Here is an 18427-nt window from a genome sequence, read left to right on the forward strand (position 1 = left end):
TAAACACAATTAAAGTAGTTCATATGACTCGTGCATTTTATTCAAAGCCACGTGATGACGTGCGATAGCTCTGTGAATCACAAAAGGCTGTGTTTAATAAGTAAATATATAAAATGCACGCACAGTTCCAGCGTGTCAGTGAATGACGCTGCTCTGTTTACACACACACTCGCGGCTATTTTTAGCCTTCACGCGGTGCGCAATATTTGAGTGCTACTCGCGAACAACATCTCAGATGTAGATGCTCAATAGTTTGGTTCACTTATAATATGCATTTAGAATGGCACTGGAGGTGCTTTTTTTTTACCAGAATTTGAATAAGAAGCGAATTAAACTACTGTGAACTTGCCTACAAACAGACACACTTACAGGACTTCCTGAAGAGTTCACAATGTCAAAATAAAAGCATGAGGGTTTAAAAGTTAAAGGTGCACTACTGAGATATTACTATATATTACTATTATAATATTTTTTTATTATCATTTGTTTACAAATTATAATAAAATTTAAGTTGAATGGGTTCTAAAAAATAACTGTGTGAATGAAAAGTGAGCTGATATCTTACAAATAAATTGAACAAAAAAGAGATCTGAATCCTTTAAAGTCCAGATAAAAAAAAAGAAAAAAAAAAGAAATGGCTTCTTTTCTACTGATGACTTATACTGGAATTACTATTAATTTTGCTGCTACATTATCCAGTATACTAGTTAACAATAAAGTTTTTCTTAATAAGCAATACATTTATATTGAAATGATGTGTAGTTAGAAGTTTGTGTTTCTTTACATATTAAAGAGCACACCCAATTAGTTCCACACAATAATGTAAAGATATTCTAAACTGATTATGCAAAAAAAACAAAAAAACAACAACAACACTGGTATCGGATCGGGATCGATATCGGCCGATACTGAGATTTCTGATATCGGAATCGGATCGGAAGAGAAAAAGTGGTATCGGTACATCCCTAATTTCTTTCAAGACAATTTATGTTTTACCTTTTAAAGTTTAGTTTAATTGCTACTTTAGTAGTTCTATTAAGAAGTTCACGGTGCAAATTTCCTAATTCTAATTTCATACTAAAGCTAGTTTATTTTTCAGTGACAGCCCAATTCTATTTGTAATTTACAGAGAAGGAAATTTAAACTTTCACTACTGTTAGTATTAATTTATCCAAAAGAAACTGTTTGAAGATTGTTTATTTTTACATATCAAGATCATTTATGTCTGGCATTTATATTAGGGCCAAGCTGTCATTACTTAGGGGCCGTTTACGCGACATCGTTTTCAACTAAAAACGGAAAACATTTGATGCATTTTGGCTGTTCGTTTACACGACAACGGCGTTTTGTGGCCTGAAAACACAAACTTTTGAAAACGGGTTTCAAAGTGCACGTTTTTGAAAACGATGCCGTTATCGTCTCCGTGTAAACATACAAAAATGTGAATTTGTGAAAACGATGACATCATGCGCACGTGTATTACGTGTTGAGTATATAGACATGCGCGCGAGACATTCAAAACTACAATGGTGGACTACAGGACTGTGTTTGTGCTGCTCAAGATTTTGAGTTTATTGATGCTTCTCCAGCAAAGTAATTGTAGTAATAAAGCAGCCTCATCGTCCATCCAGACAAAATTGCTCGACGCTTTCGTCATCTTCATTGTTTGTATTCACCGCTCTGCGGAAGAATGCTTATGTGCGCAGGCGCATAGTGTTTCTTTACAAAGTGACATCGCCAACTACTGGCCTGGCATGCATAATACAGTGCTTTTTGTCGTTTTCTTGGATCCGTGTGAACGGGTATTATTTTGACAACGTTGTCGTCTGTATGCAAAACTTTTCAAAAACGCAAAGGAAAACTTTTCTGTTTTTAGTACATCGTTGTCGTGTAAACTTACTCTTAATATTACCGTTACTGCAGTTTTGATTGCAAAATGTACAAATAAGAATACATGCTGAACATTGTTGATATTTCAGGAAAATAAATGCATTGTTTTCATTTCAGTATTCTTTTTTCAAAATATTTAAAGTATCGAACCATGAACCGTACTGAATCGTGAGCTTAGTGTATCGTTACACCCCCATTAATGCGGTTACTTTCTTGGCAACCATAAACAGTGTACAGTTACACCTTTTCTAATACATCGGACTCGAACAGTGTGGCGTGTCAAAACTAAATCACTCTCATTATAATCAGTGAAGCCTTTTACACTGGAAGCTTTCGTTTATGACACGATTTGAAGAGTAGATTATCGTTTTCTGCTTGGTGTCAGGTTTTTAGACCGCCGCAGATATACCGCCATATAAAAAGTATATACTGTCATGCCATCCATCAAACTGGCCTGATTCTGTGTATGCAATACCAGTGACTCATTCACATCAGAGACAAATGAAAAAAGTTCCAGTATTAAAATTTTTATGCAATAGCATTAGTCTAAGATATGTGTTTATAAGCCCATGTATTCCTACATGGACCATCAGATACATCAGATTCATTGGGGAGAGAACAACAAATGTAAAAGGTACATTTATTAGCCGTTTTTTTGGATTTTTCCAGGAGTCCTCTTTAGCATGTGGTTTTTAGTCGAGCAGACCATGGAACTTTTTACAGCCACTTTCATAAATAGCCAATTCAGCTTGCTCAAACTGCTCTCAAAAGGATCCTGTGTCACTAGAGAGCTCTGATACAAGCTTAAACACTGTGCTACACCACAGCCCAAGCTTACAGATTGAAGCACTATACGATTGTTTTTTAGTGGGTTCATTTTAGGAGGTTTCAGTCTCTTGTGATTTGCATCTTAAGTCTCTTTAATTTACTGTGTTGTAATTTCACTCCATATTACATGGCTCTTTGGAAAACTTGATTCTGGTAGGTCAGTTGCATCATTCTGCAGTCAAATGTTTTTGTAAATGACCATTAAGCTGTTTATTTGACCGTTGTCACTGACAACCAATCTACTAAACTCTGCTAGTTAATGTTTCTTGTATCACTATTTTACATAATCAACTGATTAAACAGAAATCAATATTTAAGTTAAATGATTCCATTTATTTATTAAGTTTGGTAGGTAGCCAGATAATGTACAGTCAGATGGTCATTGCAGCTGGTAATTTTTATTTTTATTTATTTATTTATTTTTTTGCAATAGTGAGCATCTGACTGTACATTTTATATTTCATATACAGTTTCATGTGAATTTTTTAATTCAAAATATAATTTAGATTTTCATTTGACAGGTAAATTAAAAGCTACAGTAAATATGGAAATTATACCTGCTATGGAGAGAGGGAAAAGGATTGCATTCTATTTAGCCTGTGCCAGAATTCAAGGTTAACATTATTAATTGAGTTTTAATTGGAAAAAGTCAGTGATTGACAGCTGATCTCTCATTAGATTTATCTAGTTTTCCAGCAGTGATGTATTGCCCCGCATAATCTACCAGCCTCATAATAGGTGGGTTAATCCCTGCAAGCCCTTTCCATTTATTTGCTGCAGTGTTAATTTCACAGTTTGCTGACCTCTGAAGCAATCTTAGAAAAGTGGCATTTATTTATTTATTTTTTTTTACTTTGACTATGTTTGTCAAGTTCAAAATAAATAGAAAATTTTATAAGTTGAAAGTTTTCATTTATAAAGTATTTAATTCACTGACTGGATTACTCAAAATTACACACCTCGACATGGCTTAATATATAATACAATTTTATTGATTTTTCAGAACAATTGAACTATATCGTGATTAAATGACTAATTACAAATAAATTACAAATATCGTGAGTTTGGTCATATCGCCCACCCCTAGTTTTACTACAGTAAGTGTATTTTAACCATGATATTTGTAGTGAAACCATAACACAAAATTATGATTTTAATTAACATAGTTTTCATTTTCCTGTATTATCACTATGGTTTCACTACAAATATCAAGGTTAAAATATGATTACTGTAATAATAGCATGGTAACTTTATTGCGAGGGCATGCAAATCTTATTGCAAGGCAATGCATGCTATTGCGAGGGAACGCAAACTATTGCAAGGGAACGCAAACTATTGCGAGGCAACGCATACTATTGCGAGGGAACGCAACGCAAAACTTGTTGCGAGGGAATGCAAACCTTGTTGCGAGGCAACGCAAAACTTGTTGCAAGGGAACGCAAACTGTTGCGAAGCAACGCAAACTGTTGCTAGGGAATGCAAAACTTATTGCGAGGGAACGCAAACTATTGCAAAGGAACGCTAAACTTATTGCGTGGTCACGCAAAACTATTTCAGAAAAAAAAAAATCCTTCCCTGTCCTCTAAGGGGCTCCGTAGTAACACGATTGTTAACTATAGTGGCTTAAAATTCTGCAGATGTTATTTTTACGTTCCCACAACAGCAAAAAAAGAGAGAAAATCCTCTTTTCCATAACTTTCCAAAAAAGGAAAAAATTAAAAGCAATGGATTACGGCAGTCAGAAGAGAGAAAGATGGCAAATTTACTTGAACCCCATCAGCTGCTGCATTTTCTGTATTGAAGTTGGGTTTTGTTTCATTCATCCTGACCGCCAGAGACGGTGCTACAGTAGTGGATGATCGCAGCACCAGCCAGGTCAAAAACGTATACCAACAAAGCCACATAGTGATGTAATCAGAGCTAAGGAAAATATAAGGCACAGCTTATATTGTGAATTAAACTACAGTTGTGCTCAAAAGTTTGCATACCCTTGGAGAATTGGTAATATATGTACCATTTTTAAAGAAAACATGAGTGAGCAGGCAAAACACATTTCTTTTACTTCTTATGGGATTCATATTCAACTGTAGGTTATAACAGAATGGCACAATCATAAAACAAAACATGGCAACAAAGAAAAAATGAAATGACCCCTGTTCAAATGTCTGCATACCCTTAGTTCTTAATACTGTGTATTGCCCCCTTTAGCATCAATGACAGCATGCAGTCTTTTGTAATAGTTGTCTATGAGGCCCCAAATTCTTGCAGGTGGTATAGCTGCCCATTCGTCTTGGCAAAATGCCTCCAGGTCATGCAAAGTCTTTGGTCGTCTTGCATGAACCGCACGTTTGAGATCTCCCCAGAGTGGCTCGATGATATTAAGGTCAGGAGACTGTGGTGGCCACTCCAGAACCTTCAACTTTTTCTGCTGTATCCACTGGAGGGTCAACTTGGCCTTGTGCTTGGGGTCATTGTCGTGCTGGAAAGTCCCAAGAGTGTCCCATGCGCAGCTTTCGTGCTGAAGAATGCAAATTTATATATTTTCTGATAACATGCTGCATTCATCTTGCCATCAATTTTCACAAGATTCTCCGTGCCTTTAGAGCTCACACACCCCCAAAACATCAGTGAGCCACCATCATGCTTCACAGTGGGGATGTTATTCTTTTCACTGTAGGCCTTGTTGACCCCTCTCCAAACATAGCGCTTATGGTTGTGACCATAAAGCTCTATTTTGGTCTCGTCACTCCAAATTATAGTGTGCCAGAAGCTTTGAGGCGTGTCAAGGTGTTGTCGGGCATATTGTAACTGGGCTTTTTTGTGGCATTGGTGCAGTAAAGGCTTCTTTCTGGCAGCTCGACCATGCAGCTCATTTTTGTTCAAGTATCGTTGTATTGTGCTCCTTGAAACAACCACACCATCTTTTTCCAGAGCAGCCTGTATTTCTCCTGAGTTTACCTGTGGGTTTTTCTTTGTATCCCGAACAATTCTTCTGGCAGTTGTGGCTGAAATCTTTCTTGGTCTACCTGACCTTCGCTTGGTATCAAGAGATACTCAAATTTTCCACTTCTTAATAAGTGATTGAACAGTACTGACTGGCATTTTCAAGGCTTTGGATATATTTTTATATCCTTTTCCATCTTTATAAAGTTCCATTACCTTCTTTTGACAGTTCTTTTCTGCTCCTCATGGTTCAGTATCTAGCCTGCTCAGTGCATCCACGTGAGAGCTAACAAACTCATTGACTATTTATACACAGACACTAATTGCAATTTAAAAAGCCACAGGTGTGGGAAATTAACCTTTAATTGCCATTTAAACCTGTGTGTCACCTTGTGTATCTGTAACAAGGCCAAACATTCAAGGGTATGTAAACTTCTGATCAGGGCCATTTGGGTGATTTCTGTTATAATTATGATTTAAAAAGGAGCCAAACAACTATGTTGATAATAAATGGCTTCATATGATCACTGTCCTTAAATAAAATATATATATATATATTTTTTTTGCATGATCAGTCCTATTTTCAAAATCAATGCCAAAATTTCACAATTTCTGCCAGGGTATGCAAACTTTTGAGCACAACTCTACTTTATTCTGATGAGAAATTATAATGTGCATTTTGCTCAAACATTTTTCTAAAAAATAAAAAACTTTGTCATACTTTGTGATTTATGTTATTAAATCTAATCGAGATGATATTGAATTGTGAACCTCATAGTACAGTACTGTACATCGAACCGAATAGTGGGATAATCATAATGTCCCACCCCTAATCGAGATATTGCCTAATTTACAGTATGTTGCCATACTGGCCAGCCCTACTGTTGTGCCATTAAGAAGTCAAGCTGTTGTTGTTTATTTTTTATTCAAATGGAATCTTTTTGTGTTAGATGTTTTGCTTTTTTTTTCTTGTTTGTTTTTATTTGACAGCATGGATGATGAGGGAGAGCAATTCACAGTTGACAACTTATAATCAGCTTTATCGTGTAAGATAAAATAATAAAATTACATTTAATAATAATAATGAGAAGGAAAAAAAAATATTATGAAATGTATAAGCAGCCCTCTACATTGCAAGTAAATCACTTGCATATGTGATAAAATGTTGTGCTATGTGACTAACATATGTCTGTTATTAGCCACTAAATATTAACATTTCACTCGCCAGTAATTGAGTTGCGTAATGTAGAAGAACTGAGACCCTTTTACTGAATAAAAAGAAGGTGATTAAGAAGCTGGATTCAGCCTCGTCTTTCCCTACACACTGTGTGTCATGAGTGCGCAGGAAAACGCGTTTGTGTCTCATTCAGTTGAACTCCAAGCGTCTTATGAAACCCCACAGTGGACGTCACCCGCAGCTCTCTTGAGAGGGCGTGAAGATGAACCGATTCTCATGCGCTCTGATGTGCGTGCTGTCTAAAGAGCCTTGCGCCAAACTCCTGCGAAACTATAAACGAGGTATAAACTTTAAGTTAATAGTGAACGCAAAGCGCTCGTTTCAATTTAATTTAACGACCGTGTAATGACAAATGTCCGTTGTCACTGCGGGTTCATTCACGGAAGGCTAATGACACTCAGTGACTACATCTGTTTCTGTGGAGATGATAAAATAAAAAGAATAAACAGAATTTCAAAGTCTTCCTTCTTGAGAAATAAGGGGTCGTGAGTTAATCGGAGAGCCATAAAATAATGTGTGAAAGTGAAGAATTTTAGGCAGAAATACTTTACTATTGCATAATGTAAAAATAATATAATAGCTATACAGATTGGCTGGGTTACAAAACAAACAAAAGAAAAAATAACTGTGTGAAAAAGTAAAATGGACCAAGATTAAATCTGACAAATAAGAGATATATTTTAGTTATTTAAAAATGGTTTGATAATTAAAATATTATTTTAAGTTTATATTTTATATTTGATTGTCATGAATACTTTTTTGAAGCCTGAAAAGGAAATGATATACCCTTATTTTATTATATGACCCAAGCTGAATTTTTATAAATGACTTTGTGTGCATGAAGCCCACATAGTGACAGTTTGTATTAATTGTATTAATATTTGTGAAAAAACTAAAACAGACAATTAATCGTCATTGCCCTAAAAAATTCCAACCTTCATTATCTACTTTTAGACTAGGTTTACTACTGGTACTGGTACACACAGACTTTTCCACTTGCTCAGTGGCCTTTCATCTGATAAAGAACCAGCAGTCCATTCTAGAATGCATAAGTGTCTTTTTTATTTTTTATTGATTTCTGTAATGGATAGGGCAACATAAGAGCAGTTTGGCACATCTGTTGTCCTAGCAGGAAGTTGACAAAGCAAATAGTGACTGCACACACAGCAAGAGGCTACATCTCAACACTACTCAACTGGCATCAGTCAATGCACTTAAAGCTGATCTTAATGTTAAATCTTAATCAGTGGAAGATCATTATAGGTTTTTCAATGGCCAATGCTGATATCTAGAGAGCAAGGTAGCCAATATAATGTAGTCATTTACAGTTGAAGTTAGAAGTTTACATACACTTAGGTTGAAGTCATTAAAACTCATTTTTTAACCACTCCACAGATTTAATATTAGCAAACTATAGTTTGGCAAGTTGTTTAGGACATCTACTTTGCAGTGTTTCCCACAGGATTTTGTGAGACTGTGGGGGGTAGACCTCTGACCCTCTAGGGGGGTCCGGGGGCATGCTTCCCCAGAAGAAAATGTTGTACATTTTAAAGTTAAATACTTCCATCTGTTGCACTTTGAGAGCAAAATTAAGAGGCTAGTGTTGTGCTCTTGTAAAAAATGTTGTGCTCTTAAAGCTGCAGTAGGCAACTTTGAAATAAATCGAATTGTGAGAAACAGCGCCCCCAGTTCTTCCCCATATACATGATGCTTTTCACCCCCAGCCAGGGTTTAATTGACAGCTGTTCACAAACAGAGCCATGGTCTGCCTCGCCAAAAGCGATTGGCTAAAATTAGCTGGATTGACACTACCCGTCCCACAATTTTCATTCAGAGCTAGAGTCTGTGGTGCTAACTAATCTCCCACAGGGTACAAACTAGGGATGTCAGTTTCAGCTTTTTATCTTCTAACGTAACCTCAGACTGCAAACCATAGCTAGCTAGTGAAGCCGTAAGCAGTGTAATGTTATGCCAGTTAACCTAGTAATGATAACGTTAATTTATGTTAATCATCATGATTAGGGTGACCATTTTCTTGTTTTCCAAAAAGAGGGGGGGTGGGAGGGGGAATAATATGGTTCAAAACAGTGTTACTATGAATGCAAACTTTAATAACTTTAATACAGTGAAAAAGACACTCTATTAGCATAACATAAATATATATAAATAAATACAATTTTCCAACATTCTTTTGAATGTCCATGTACTAAAATAAAATATTTGATGCCATGAGTGTTACCTTCATTTACTGTTAGTATTATTTTGCATGGCCATGGAAAATGAAGCAATTTTACCTGGTCACAAAAAGTAGTCCGTTAATTTACCTGATGAACTTTTACCTTTTGCTGACCCTTTATGCTTCGCAGAGCTAATGTGTGCTTCTAAATCACTTGCACCTTTATTAGCAACTGACACATAAGTGCCAGCTTTACATGTCATACATTCTGCTTCCCACGGATCTCGACCTGGACAAAAGCATGGGAATTTTTTGTGCAAATCTTCGTAAATTTGCACTTTCATTTTGCCATTTTTTCAACTCAGCTGTCATTTGCTGCTACTGTCAGGCTGTTTGATGCTGAACACAACAGCGCTTTGCGCGTTCGCGGAGAGATTGACAGGCAGGAATTTGTCCAATAGATGCTGCAAGCCTCTTATAATCGACCAATTGGTGTGCAAGAAGGCGGGACTTACAAAGAGGTGTTAAAGCAATGCAAATATGCGCGCACATACAATTAAGTATTAGACCAGATGCACATCATAATGCAACTAAAGCCGAATCCCGGACATTTTCGCAAATTTAGAAATCCCGGCCGGACGCTTTTTTAAGGTCCAAAAAAAGAGGACGTGTGGTCACCTTAATCATGATTCTTACTTCGGCAGTAATATTATCTGTTTGCTCTTATACACTGATGATGATAAATTGTGTGTGGAGTAGTGTATAAATGCAGTGGATTTAATGTTAGTTAACGTTACTTACCTCAAAGATTTGTCGTCGTCCTCAACCAAATAACGTTAGACGGATCCAGGAATACTCCAGTGCATATATCTGCGAGTGTGTGTGTGAGCTCGTGAGCTTACAGCAGCGGGTGAGGAGCTGACTGAACTGACTGGAGCTGACTGGCATGCAAGAGAGAGAGCGCAAAACACAATTTTTTATTATGTTATTATGAGACTGAGAAGTGCAAAAATGTTTTAGATGAGAAGTGTAAAAATGTTTTCGGTTCATTATGAGACCGTGGCGGGGCAAATTAGATTGTGGCGGGCCGCCAGAGTCTAGCCAATTAATGGGAAACACTGTACTTTGTGCATGACATGAGTAATTTTTCTAACAATTGTTTATAGACAGATTGTTTCACTTTTAATTGACTATATCACAATTCCAGTGGGTCAGAAGTTTACATTCACTGAGTAAAAGTGTGCCTTTTAAGCAGCCTGGAAAATTCCAGAAAATCATGTCAAGCCTTTAGGAAATTAGCCAATTAGCTTCTGATAGGCTAATTTGCTAATTGGAGGTGTACCTGTGGATGTATTTTAAGGCCTTCCTTCAAACTCAGTGCCTCTTTGCTTGACTTCATGGTAAAATCAAAAGAAATCAGCCAAAAAATGTTGGACCTCCACAAATCTTGTTCATCCTTGGGAGCATTTTCCAAATGCCTTAAGGTACCACGTTCATCTGTACAAACAAAGGTACGCAAACACCATGGAACCACGCAGCCATCATACTGCTCAGGAAGGAGACACATTCTGTCTCATAGACATGAACGTAGTTTGGTGTGAAAAGTGCAGATCAATCCCAGAACAACAGAAAAGGACCTTGTGAAGATGCTGGAGGAAACAGGTAGACAAGTATCTATATCCACAGTAAAATGAGTCCTATATTGACATAACCTGAAAGGCTGCTCAGCAAGGAAGACCCCAGTGCTCCAAAATCACCATAAAATAGCCAGACTACAGTTTGCAAGTGCACATGGGAAGAAAGATCTTACATTTTGGAGAAATTTCCTCTGGTCTGATGAAACAAATATTTTACTTTTTGGCCATAATGACCATCCTTATGTTTGGAGGAAAAAGGGTGAGGCTTGCAGGCCAAAGAACACCTTCCCAACCATGAAGCATGGGGGTGGCAGCATCATGTTGTGGGGGTGCTTTGCTGCAGGAGGGACTGGTGCACTTCACAAAATGAGGAAGGAAAATTATGTGGATATATTGAAGCAACATCTCAAGACATCAGCCAGGAAGTTAAAGCTCGGTCACAAATGGGTCTTCCAATTGGACAGTGACCACAAGCATACCTCCATATTGTGGCAAAATGGCTTAAGGAAAACAAATATTGGAGCGGCCATCACAAAGCCCTGACCTCAATCCGATAGAAAATTTGTGGGCAGAACTGAAAAAGCGTGTGCGAGCAAGGTGGCCTACAAACCTGACTCAGTTACACCAGTTCTGTTTGGAGGAATGTGCAAATTATTGTGAGAAGCTTGTGGAAGGCAACCCAAAAAGTTTGACCCAAGTTAAACAATATAAAGGCAATGCTAACAAATACTAACAAAGTGTATGTAAACTTCTTACCCACTGGGAATGTGATGAAAGAAATAAAAGCTGAAATCAGTAATTCTCTCTACTACTATCCTGACATTTCACATTCATAAAATAAAGTAGTGATCCTAACTGACCTAAGACAGGCAATGTTTTCTACGATTAAATTTCAGGACTTGTGAAAACTGAGTTTAAATGTATTTGGTTAAGGTGTATGTAAACTTCTGACTTCAACTGTACATACTTGTACAAGGGGATCAATATAAGTTAAACTCTAAGAAGTCAATTTCAGAAGTCATCCATATTAAACATGGCACAGTAACTTAGACGGACAACGTAGACATATCACGATCGGTTAACTCGCAAGTAATGTTCAATTCATTTAAAGAATGACAAGCAGTATAAGCTTCAACATCCCTACCAGAAAACACATCCAAGCATTATAGCAGGTAAACAACTTCGCCAAATGGCTAACAGATAAACATCCATCTAGACTGCAATGATGCTGTCCTGAACTGTGTGAGTGTTTACTGAACTGAGCTGAACAGCGTAGATAGTTTCTCCAGCATGAACATGTGACTGCCGGCACTTCATTCCTGTGTGCACGGACATGACGTAATGATGCAAGGATAAACATCATAAGCCAGCGATTTTGCGCCAAATCAAAATACAGGTCAAAATACAAATAATTTTTATAGGCTTACCGTAGTGAAGCAACGGTAGTGAATGTACTGAAGCAACAAAAACGCAAGCGTCACATTTCTGATTTTAAACCAGGTTTTAAAATCAGAAATGTGACGCTTGTGTTTTTGTTAAAGCACTTATAAATTGTTTCGTACAAAAATGTTTGCTTTTAGAGCAGGGATGGGAAAATACATTGAATTTTGAAACTGCCCCACAGACTTCCATAGTAAGTGTGTTACTGTAAATTGTTTTTGCTTAACCTGGAACATTCCTTTAAATATACACTTATATTACACAGTATTTACTCAAAATTCCCAGAAAATTGTAAATAGAAAAGGTTTATTATCTATTGACAAGGCTAATGGTAGATTTTCAAACTGACACAAGGGGGAACTACTATTTCTGTTAAACAGGTTGTAAGCCAAAATTACCCTGGCCAATATTCAGGTCCATCTCTTATCTGAATGTTTACAGATTATGTATTTTATGCTATGTGCTCATTGCATGATGTTAACTTGTCTTTGATTTCTCATCCATGTTTCTAGAACCAGTAGCATTCTCAGCCGTGACCATCCACCTGACAAGAGGCCCAAAAGCGATAAGCTGCCCGGTACCCCAACACATGAATTTGACCCTACAGGTACATTACATCAGCCATATTAACACACTCTGCTTTATTTTTTATTTTGTCTTTTACATTCAACGTTTTTTTCTCTGCTCATGCAAAATAGTTGTGCTTAGTTGAACTAAAGGGTGTCCTGAGTGTTTGTGTTTGTGGACTGAAGCACACTGTTCTTCTTAAATGGTCTTTCAAGACTCTGAGATGGAAAGTTTCCTCCGCACACAGCACAGATGGAAGGCTGTGCCCATCCACTAACTGCAGTGGAATGGCTTAAACAGTGGCATGATTCATTCTTCTGACCATAAACGATGCACATGTTCCTGGCCCCCGGTTTGGCAGTTGAAAGACATTGTCTGTGTGTTTTTCTTTTGAGTTCGGTCTCTGTTTTTCCTCTCCGCTGTTGGTGAGAGTAGAGAAGGAAAAGCAGCGTTGAGCACAGCCGTTAATGTGATGTTTATGGTGAAAAACAATGTGATAATCGTATTGATTCGAATATGATTCACATTGTTTGGACGGGGAGCTTTTTCCTGTTTGATTGAAAGACCAGTTTACATGGCTGGTCACTGGCTGTTTGTATGAATACATGACAGATTTTCATCAGGAGACTTTCTAAGGAATTCTGAGCTATTCTGTTCTCTGAAGCAGCTTCCACATGTGCTTATTGTAAGGTGTACTCAGTAAGTTTTTGCTTACGTTTACTGGCCGATATGGTAGTCGTCGTGGGACTTATATTGACACCTAGCGGTGTAAATGTAGTGAAAGTGTTCAATAATAGCGAGTTACTGAAAAAAAATTGAGTAGTATTTGGCTGGTCATGCGATTTTTAACATCTTTCCCCATGAGGAGCTGTAAAATAATAGACCTTTAATTAGGCTACTAATAGGACTGGAATCTTCATCTCATGTGCATAGTTTTAAACATATTTTTAAAACTTTTATGCGTAAAGCTTTTTAGTGAGGGAAAATTTACTGAGTTGCACCCTTTAAGTTTTTTTTTTCCCCTAACATGTCTCACTTTTACATGTGAGTTAGAGGGAGAGGTGATGAATGGAGATGAGGATGTGTTTCATGCATGTTTATTTCTGATATTCTTCTTGGGTTTGTCTCCTCTCATGCATGATTAATCATTCCTTACCACAGTGTGGTGTTCATTGTACTCCCAATTCTAGGAGTGTTTGAGAAGTGTGGCTGTTTTGCTTGATAACATATCAGTCTTCAAGAAACCGTTCACCCAAAAATGAAACTTCTGTAATTATGTCATTCCATTTAGAGTCGCTTTATTTCTTCCATGCAACACAAAAGGAGATTTTAAGCAGAATGAGCCTCAGTCACCATTCCCTCTCATTGCATTTTCTTTCCATATAATGAAAGTGAATTATGACTGAGGTTGTCATACTGCCTAAAATCTCTTTTTGTGGTCCACAGAAGAGATATAGTCAAATGAGATTGGAACAACATCAGTGTGAGTAAATCACGACAGAATTAGTTAAATCTTAAGAAACCATTGTTAAAAAATCGTATTCAGCAAGGCCGTCAATCAGCTTCACAGTTTGCTTCCTTGTGTTATGATTAAAGCAAAGCAAAGATGAAAGCAAAGATTGGTTTCTTTGCATAACCGTATTTAAGAATTATCTCACATGGAAGCAACCATTGTGGGAGCTAAATTTTTCACCCCAAAATGTATTTGTTGTATCTGTGATGATATGCTGACCTTACAGGGATAGTTCACCCAAAAATGAAAATTGTCATCTTTTACTCAGTCATGTGAACACAAAGGAGTAAGGCAGAATTTTAGCCTCATTGTATGAAAAAAGATGCAATGTAAGTGAATGGTGACTGAGGCTAACATTTTTGACTGAGTTATAGTCTCAAATCTTAAGCAAAAACTTAAAATGAGAAAAGAAACACTTCAAAGACGGTTGTAGGTTAAATTAGTTAGGGCTGCAACAACTAATCGATCAAATTGATTATTATTGATAATGGAAATCAACGACAAAGAATTTCATTATCAATTAGTTGGATATTGCCGCAAGCGCGGAGAAGCCCGTCAGTGATGTCACTTTACAGCCCGGTGGAAAATGTGTTGCTTGATGAAATTCGTTTGAAATGAGTTGGCAAGCTGAAGTGGGAAAACTCGACCTAAGCTGTCCATGTGCTCAGTATCAGAATCATGAATTCAGTAATGTAAATCGAACCAAATTCTTACGCCCTTTATCATTTCTGTTTATAAAAAAAAATTCAGATTTTAATCATATGTGGGGGGAAAATGTATTTTTTTTATCTGATTAATCGAAGAAATAATCGAAGATTAATCGATTATCAAAAGGATCGTTAGTTGCAGCCATAAAATTAGTGTTGCACAGTAGCCTATACTGTCGCCATAGTACTACCAACATTCTCAAGCATCATAATACCGGCGATACCACTGTGATTGTCCGTAATTACAGTTGTATGTCCATACATGCTTATAAAGCGAGACTGTAAAGGACTTCACAGCTGGAGGGAAGGAGGACACAGGAAACTGGTTTTCTCTACACACACAGGTAAGGCTTTTAATTGGCAGCTTTCTGGGCTTACAGCTTCACAATAAATCAACTTCACAATTACTCATCAGCTTCATGCTTAGACTTCAGTTTCATAACTATACTTCAGCTTCACGGCAGGACACTTGTTCCCAGACTGTCACTCTCTCTCTGCTGGTGGCGTGGCTGCTTATATGCCGCTCTCCCCATCCTCACTGGAATTAGAGACAGGTGTTAGACATAATCTAGCTCAGGTGTAAGCACCCTTACCGCTTTCTCTCTCTCTCTGGACGGATGCTCGACCACGCCCCCCTGTCTGTGGACCACCTTGAATTTAAAGGGCTGGAGAGCCAGATACCATCGGGTGATCCACGCATTGGTATCCTTACTGCGGTGGAGCCATTGGAGTGGGGCGTGATCTGAGCAGAATGTGAAGGCCCGCCCCAGCAGGTAGTACTGGAGAGTGAGGACCGCCCACTTGATGGCGAGACACTCCTTTTCCCACGGTGCTGTACTTAGTTTCCCTCAGTGAGAGCTTGCGGCTAATGTACAGCACCGGGCACTCCTCCCCCTCCACCACCTGCAAGAGTACAGCCCCCAACCCTCTGTCTGAAACATCTGTCTGCAACACAAGGGAGAGAGAAATTAGGTGCATGTAAAAGTGGCCCCCCGCAAAGTGCGGCTTTAACCTGCGTAAACACCTGTTGACACACTGGACCGGGTCTGGAGCTCCCTTTTTAGTGAGATCAGTCAGTGGGCTGGTGACGTCCAAATAATTAGGCACAAACCTCCTATAATAGCCAGCCAGCCCCAGGAATTGTCTCACCCCCTTTTTGGTCTTGGGTCTCGGGCAGGTCGCAATCGCTGCAGTCTTGTCAATTTGGGGATGGACCTGCCCATGGCCCAAGTGGAACCCCAGATACTGTACTTCCACCCGCACACTTCTTTGGGTTTGCTGTGAGCTCCGCCCATCGCAGTGACCTCAGGACCGCCCTCAGATGCTGCATATGCCACTGCCAATCATTGCTATAAATGATGATGTCATCCAGATAGGCAGTGGCATAAGCCGAATGCGGTCTGAAGATTTGGTCCATGAGGTGCTGAAACATGGCCGGAGCCCCAAACAAACCGAAGGGAAGCGTCACAAATTGGTGTAATCCAAACGGTGTGGAGGAGGCTGTTTTGTCACGGGAAATTGGTGTCAAGGGGATATGCCAGTAACCCTTTGACAAATCCAATGTCGAATAAAATCGAGCAGTGCCCAACCGATCGAGCAACTCATCAACGCGAGGCATTGGGTGGGCATCAAATTTAGACACTGCTTTGACTTTTCTGTAATCCACACAGAACCGTACAGACCCGTCGCTCTTAGGAACTAGAACAACCGGGCTGGACCAATTGCTGTGGGATTCCTCTATTACCCCCATATCGAGCATTGCATCCAATTCTTCATTAACTCTTTTCTTTGTGTGCTCAGGCAATCAGTAGGGATGGCTACGTACCACCACCCCTGGCTCGGTCTCGATGTGGTGCTGGATGAAGTTTGTATGACCCGGTAGAGGGGAAAACACATCTGCAAACTCCTGTTGCTACTTGGCAACCTCAGCGACTTGATACGGTGAGAGGTGGTCTCCACAAGTGACCGGGGTGATATGATTGGGTTTTGTATTCACCTCCGGCCCGAGCTCCGCCCTCTCCAGAACTACCATAGCCAATGTTACAGGGACCGCCTCCCTCCATAATTTCAGGAGGTTGAGGTGATATATTTGACGTGCGCCCCCTCTATCGGTTCGCTTTACCTTGTAATCGAGATCCCCCACTCGGCATGTGACCTCAAAGGGTCCTTGCCACTTGGCGAGTAATTTGGAGCCCGATGTGGGGAGTAATACGAGTACCTTATCTCACGGTGCAAATTCCCGCAGCAGAGTTCCCCGGTTATACAGTCGGCTCTGTCGTTCTTGAGCTTGGAGCAAATTCTCTTGTTAGTTGCCCCAAGATGTGGAGTTTTGCTCAAAGATCAAGAATTTATTGAATTTCATTCTTACTGGTTGAAGGTCCCTCCTCCCAAGCTTCGCATGTGACATCAAGCCCGCTGCGTGGGCGCCACCCATACAGCAGCTCGAATGGGGAAAACCCAGCGGTGGCTTGCGGGACCTCTCGTACTGTGAATAACGGGATCGAGCCATTTGTCCCAATTTCTAGCATCCTCGTGCACGAATATATGAATCATGTTTTTAAGGGTTTTATTAAATCGCTCCACCAGGCCATCTGTTTGCGGATGGTAAACGCTGGTGCAAATTGACTTAATGCCCAATAATTCATAAAGCTTGCGTAGTGTCTGTGACATAAAGGTTGTGCCCTGATCAGTGAGGATTTCTTTTGGAATCCCCACCCGGGAGATTATTTTGAAGATTGCCTCCACAACACTACGTGCCGAGATGCTGCATAGAGGCACTGCTTCCGGATATCGCATTGCATAGTCCACTAGGACTAATACAAAGCAATGTCCGCATGCTGACTGCTCTAATGGCCTGACGAGGTCCATGCCAATTCTATGATCAGCGGAAAGGGGCGCAGTGGCGCTTTTGGGGTGGCCAGTGGATTCACCAGCTGACATTCACGGCATGCCGCACACCACCTGCAAACATCGTCGCCAATGCTCGGCCAATAAAAACGGACTATTAGTCGGTTCAGTGTTTATCCTTCCCCTAAGTGACCCACCATCGGATTATAATGAGCCACTTGGAACACCATTTCCTGGCGGCTCCGCGGTATTAAGAGCCGAGTTGTGTCTTCCTTTGTTTAAACGTCCTGCATCACCCTATACAACCACTCGTTTATAATTGTGAAATAGGGATATGAAAGTGCGACATTCGGCCGGAGTTGTTGACCATCGATCACTCTCACTTGGTTGAAGGCGTGCTTGAGGGTTTCGTCTCGTGACTGCTCCAAAGGGAAATCCCCTTTGGGAAATCCCCTGAGGATGGGAGGGGCTGCAGCCTCTCCCCTCCACGTCATCCTGACGAAGACGGCCCCGGATCCGCCTCTCCTGCCAGAGCATCGCACATTTCACATCTCGTCGCTTTTGTGCAGGATCCATCCACGCATATTCCCTTTAATACGTTTCTGGCCAATTAGTCCCCAAAATCAGCGAATGGGTGAGGCG

General features: G+C 39.5%; 1 protein-coding gene across 4 annotated transcripts in view; it reads left to right on the forward strand.

Moving 5' to 3' along the window:
* LOC127421977 (rho guanine nucleotide exchange factor 12-like) overlaps positions 1 to 18427 on the forward strand; it is a 101071-nt gene that overhangs the window by 28062 nt on the left and 54582 nt on the right. For all 4 annotated transcript variants that reach the window (XM_051665245.1, XM_051665247.1, XM_051665248.1 and 1 more), the window contains exon 3: positions 12664 to 12758. In XM_051665245.1, the coding sequence (XP_051521205.1) occupies positions 12664 to 12758 (95 nt within the window). The remainder of the gene's footprint in view (positions 1 to 12663; positions 12759 to 18427) is intronic.

This window comes from Myxocyprinus asiaticus, chromosome 31 (genome assembly GCF_019703515.2).
Source record: "Myxocyprinus asiaticus isolate MX2 ecotype Aquarium Trade chromosome 31, UBuf_Myxa_2, whole genome shotgun sequence".
NCBI classification, from domain to species: Eukaryota; Metazoa; Chordata; class Actinopteri; order Cypriniformes; family Catostomidae; genus Myxocyprinus; species Myxocyprinus asiaticus.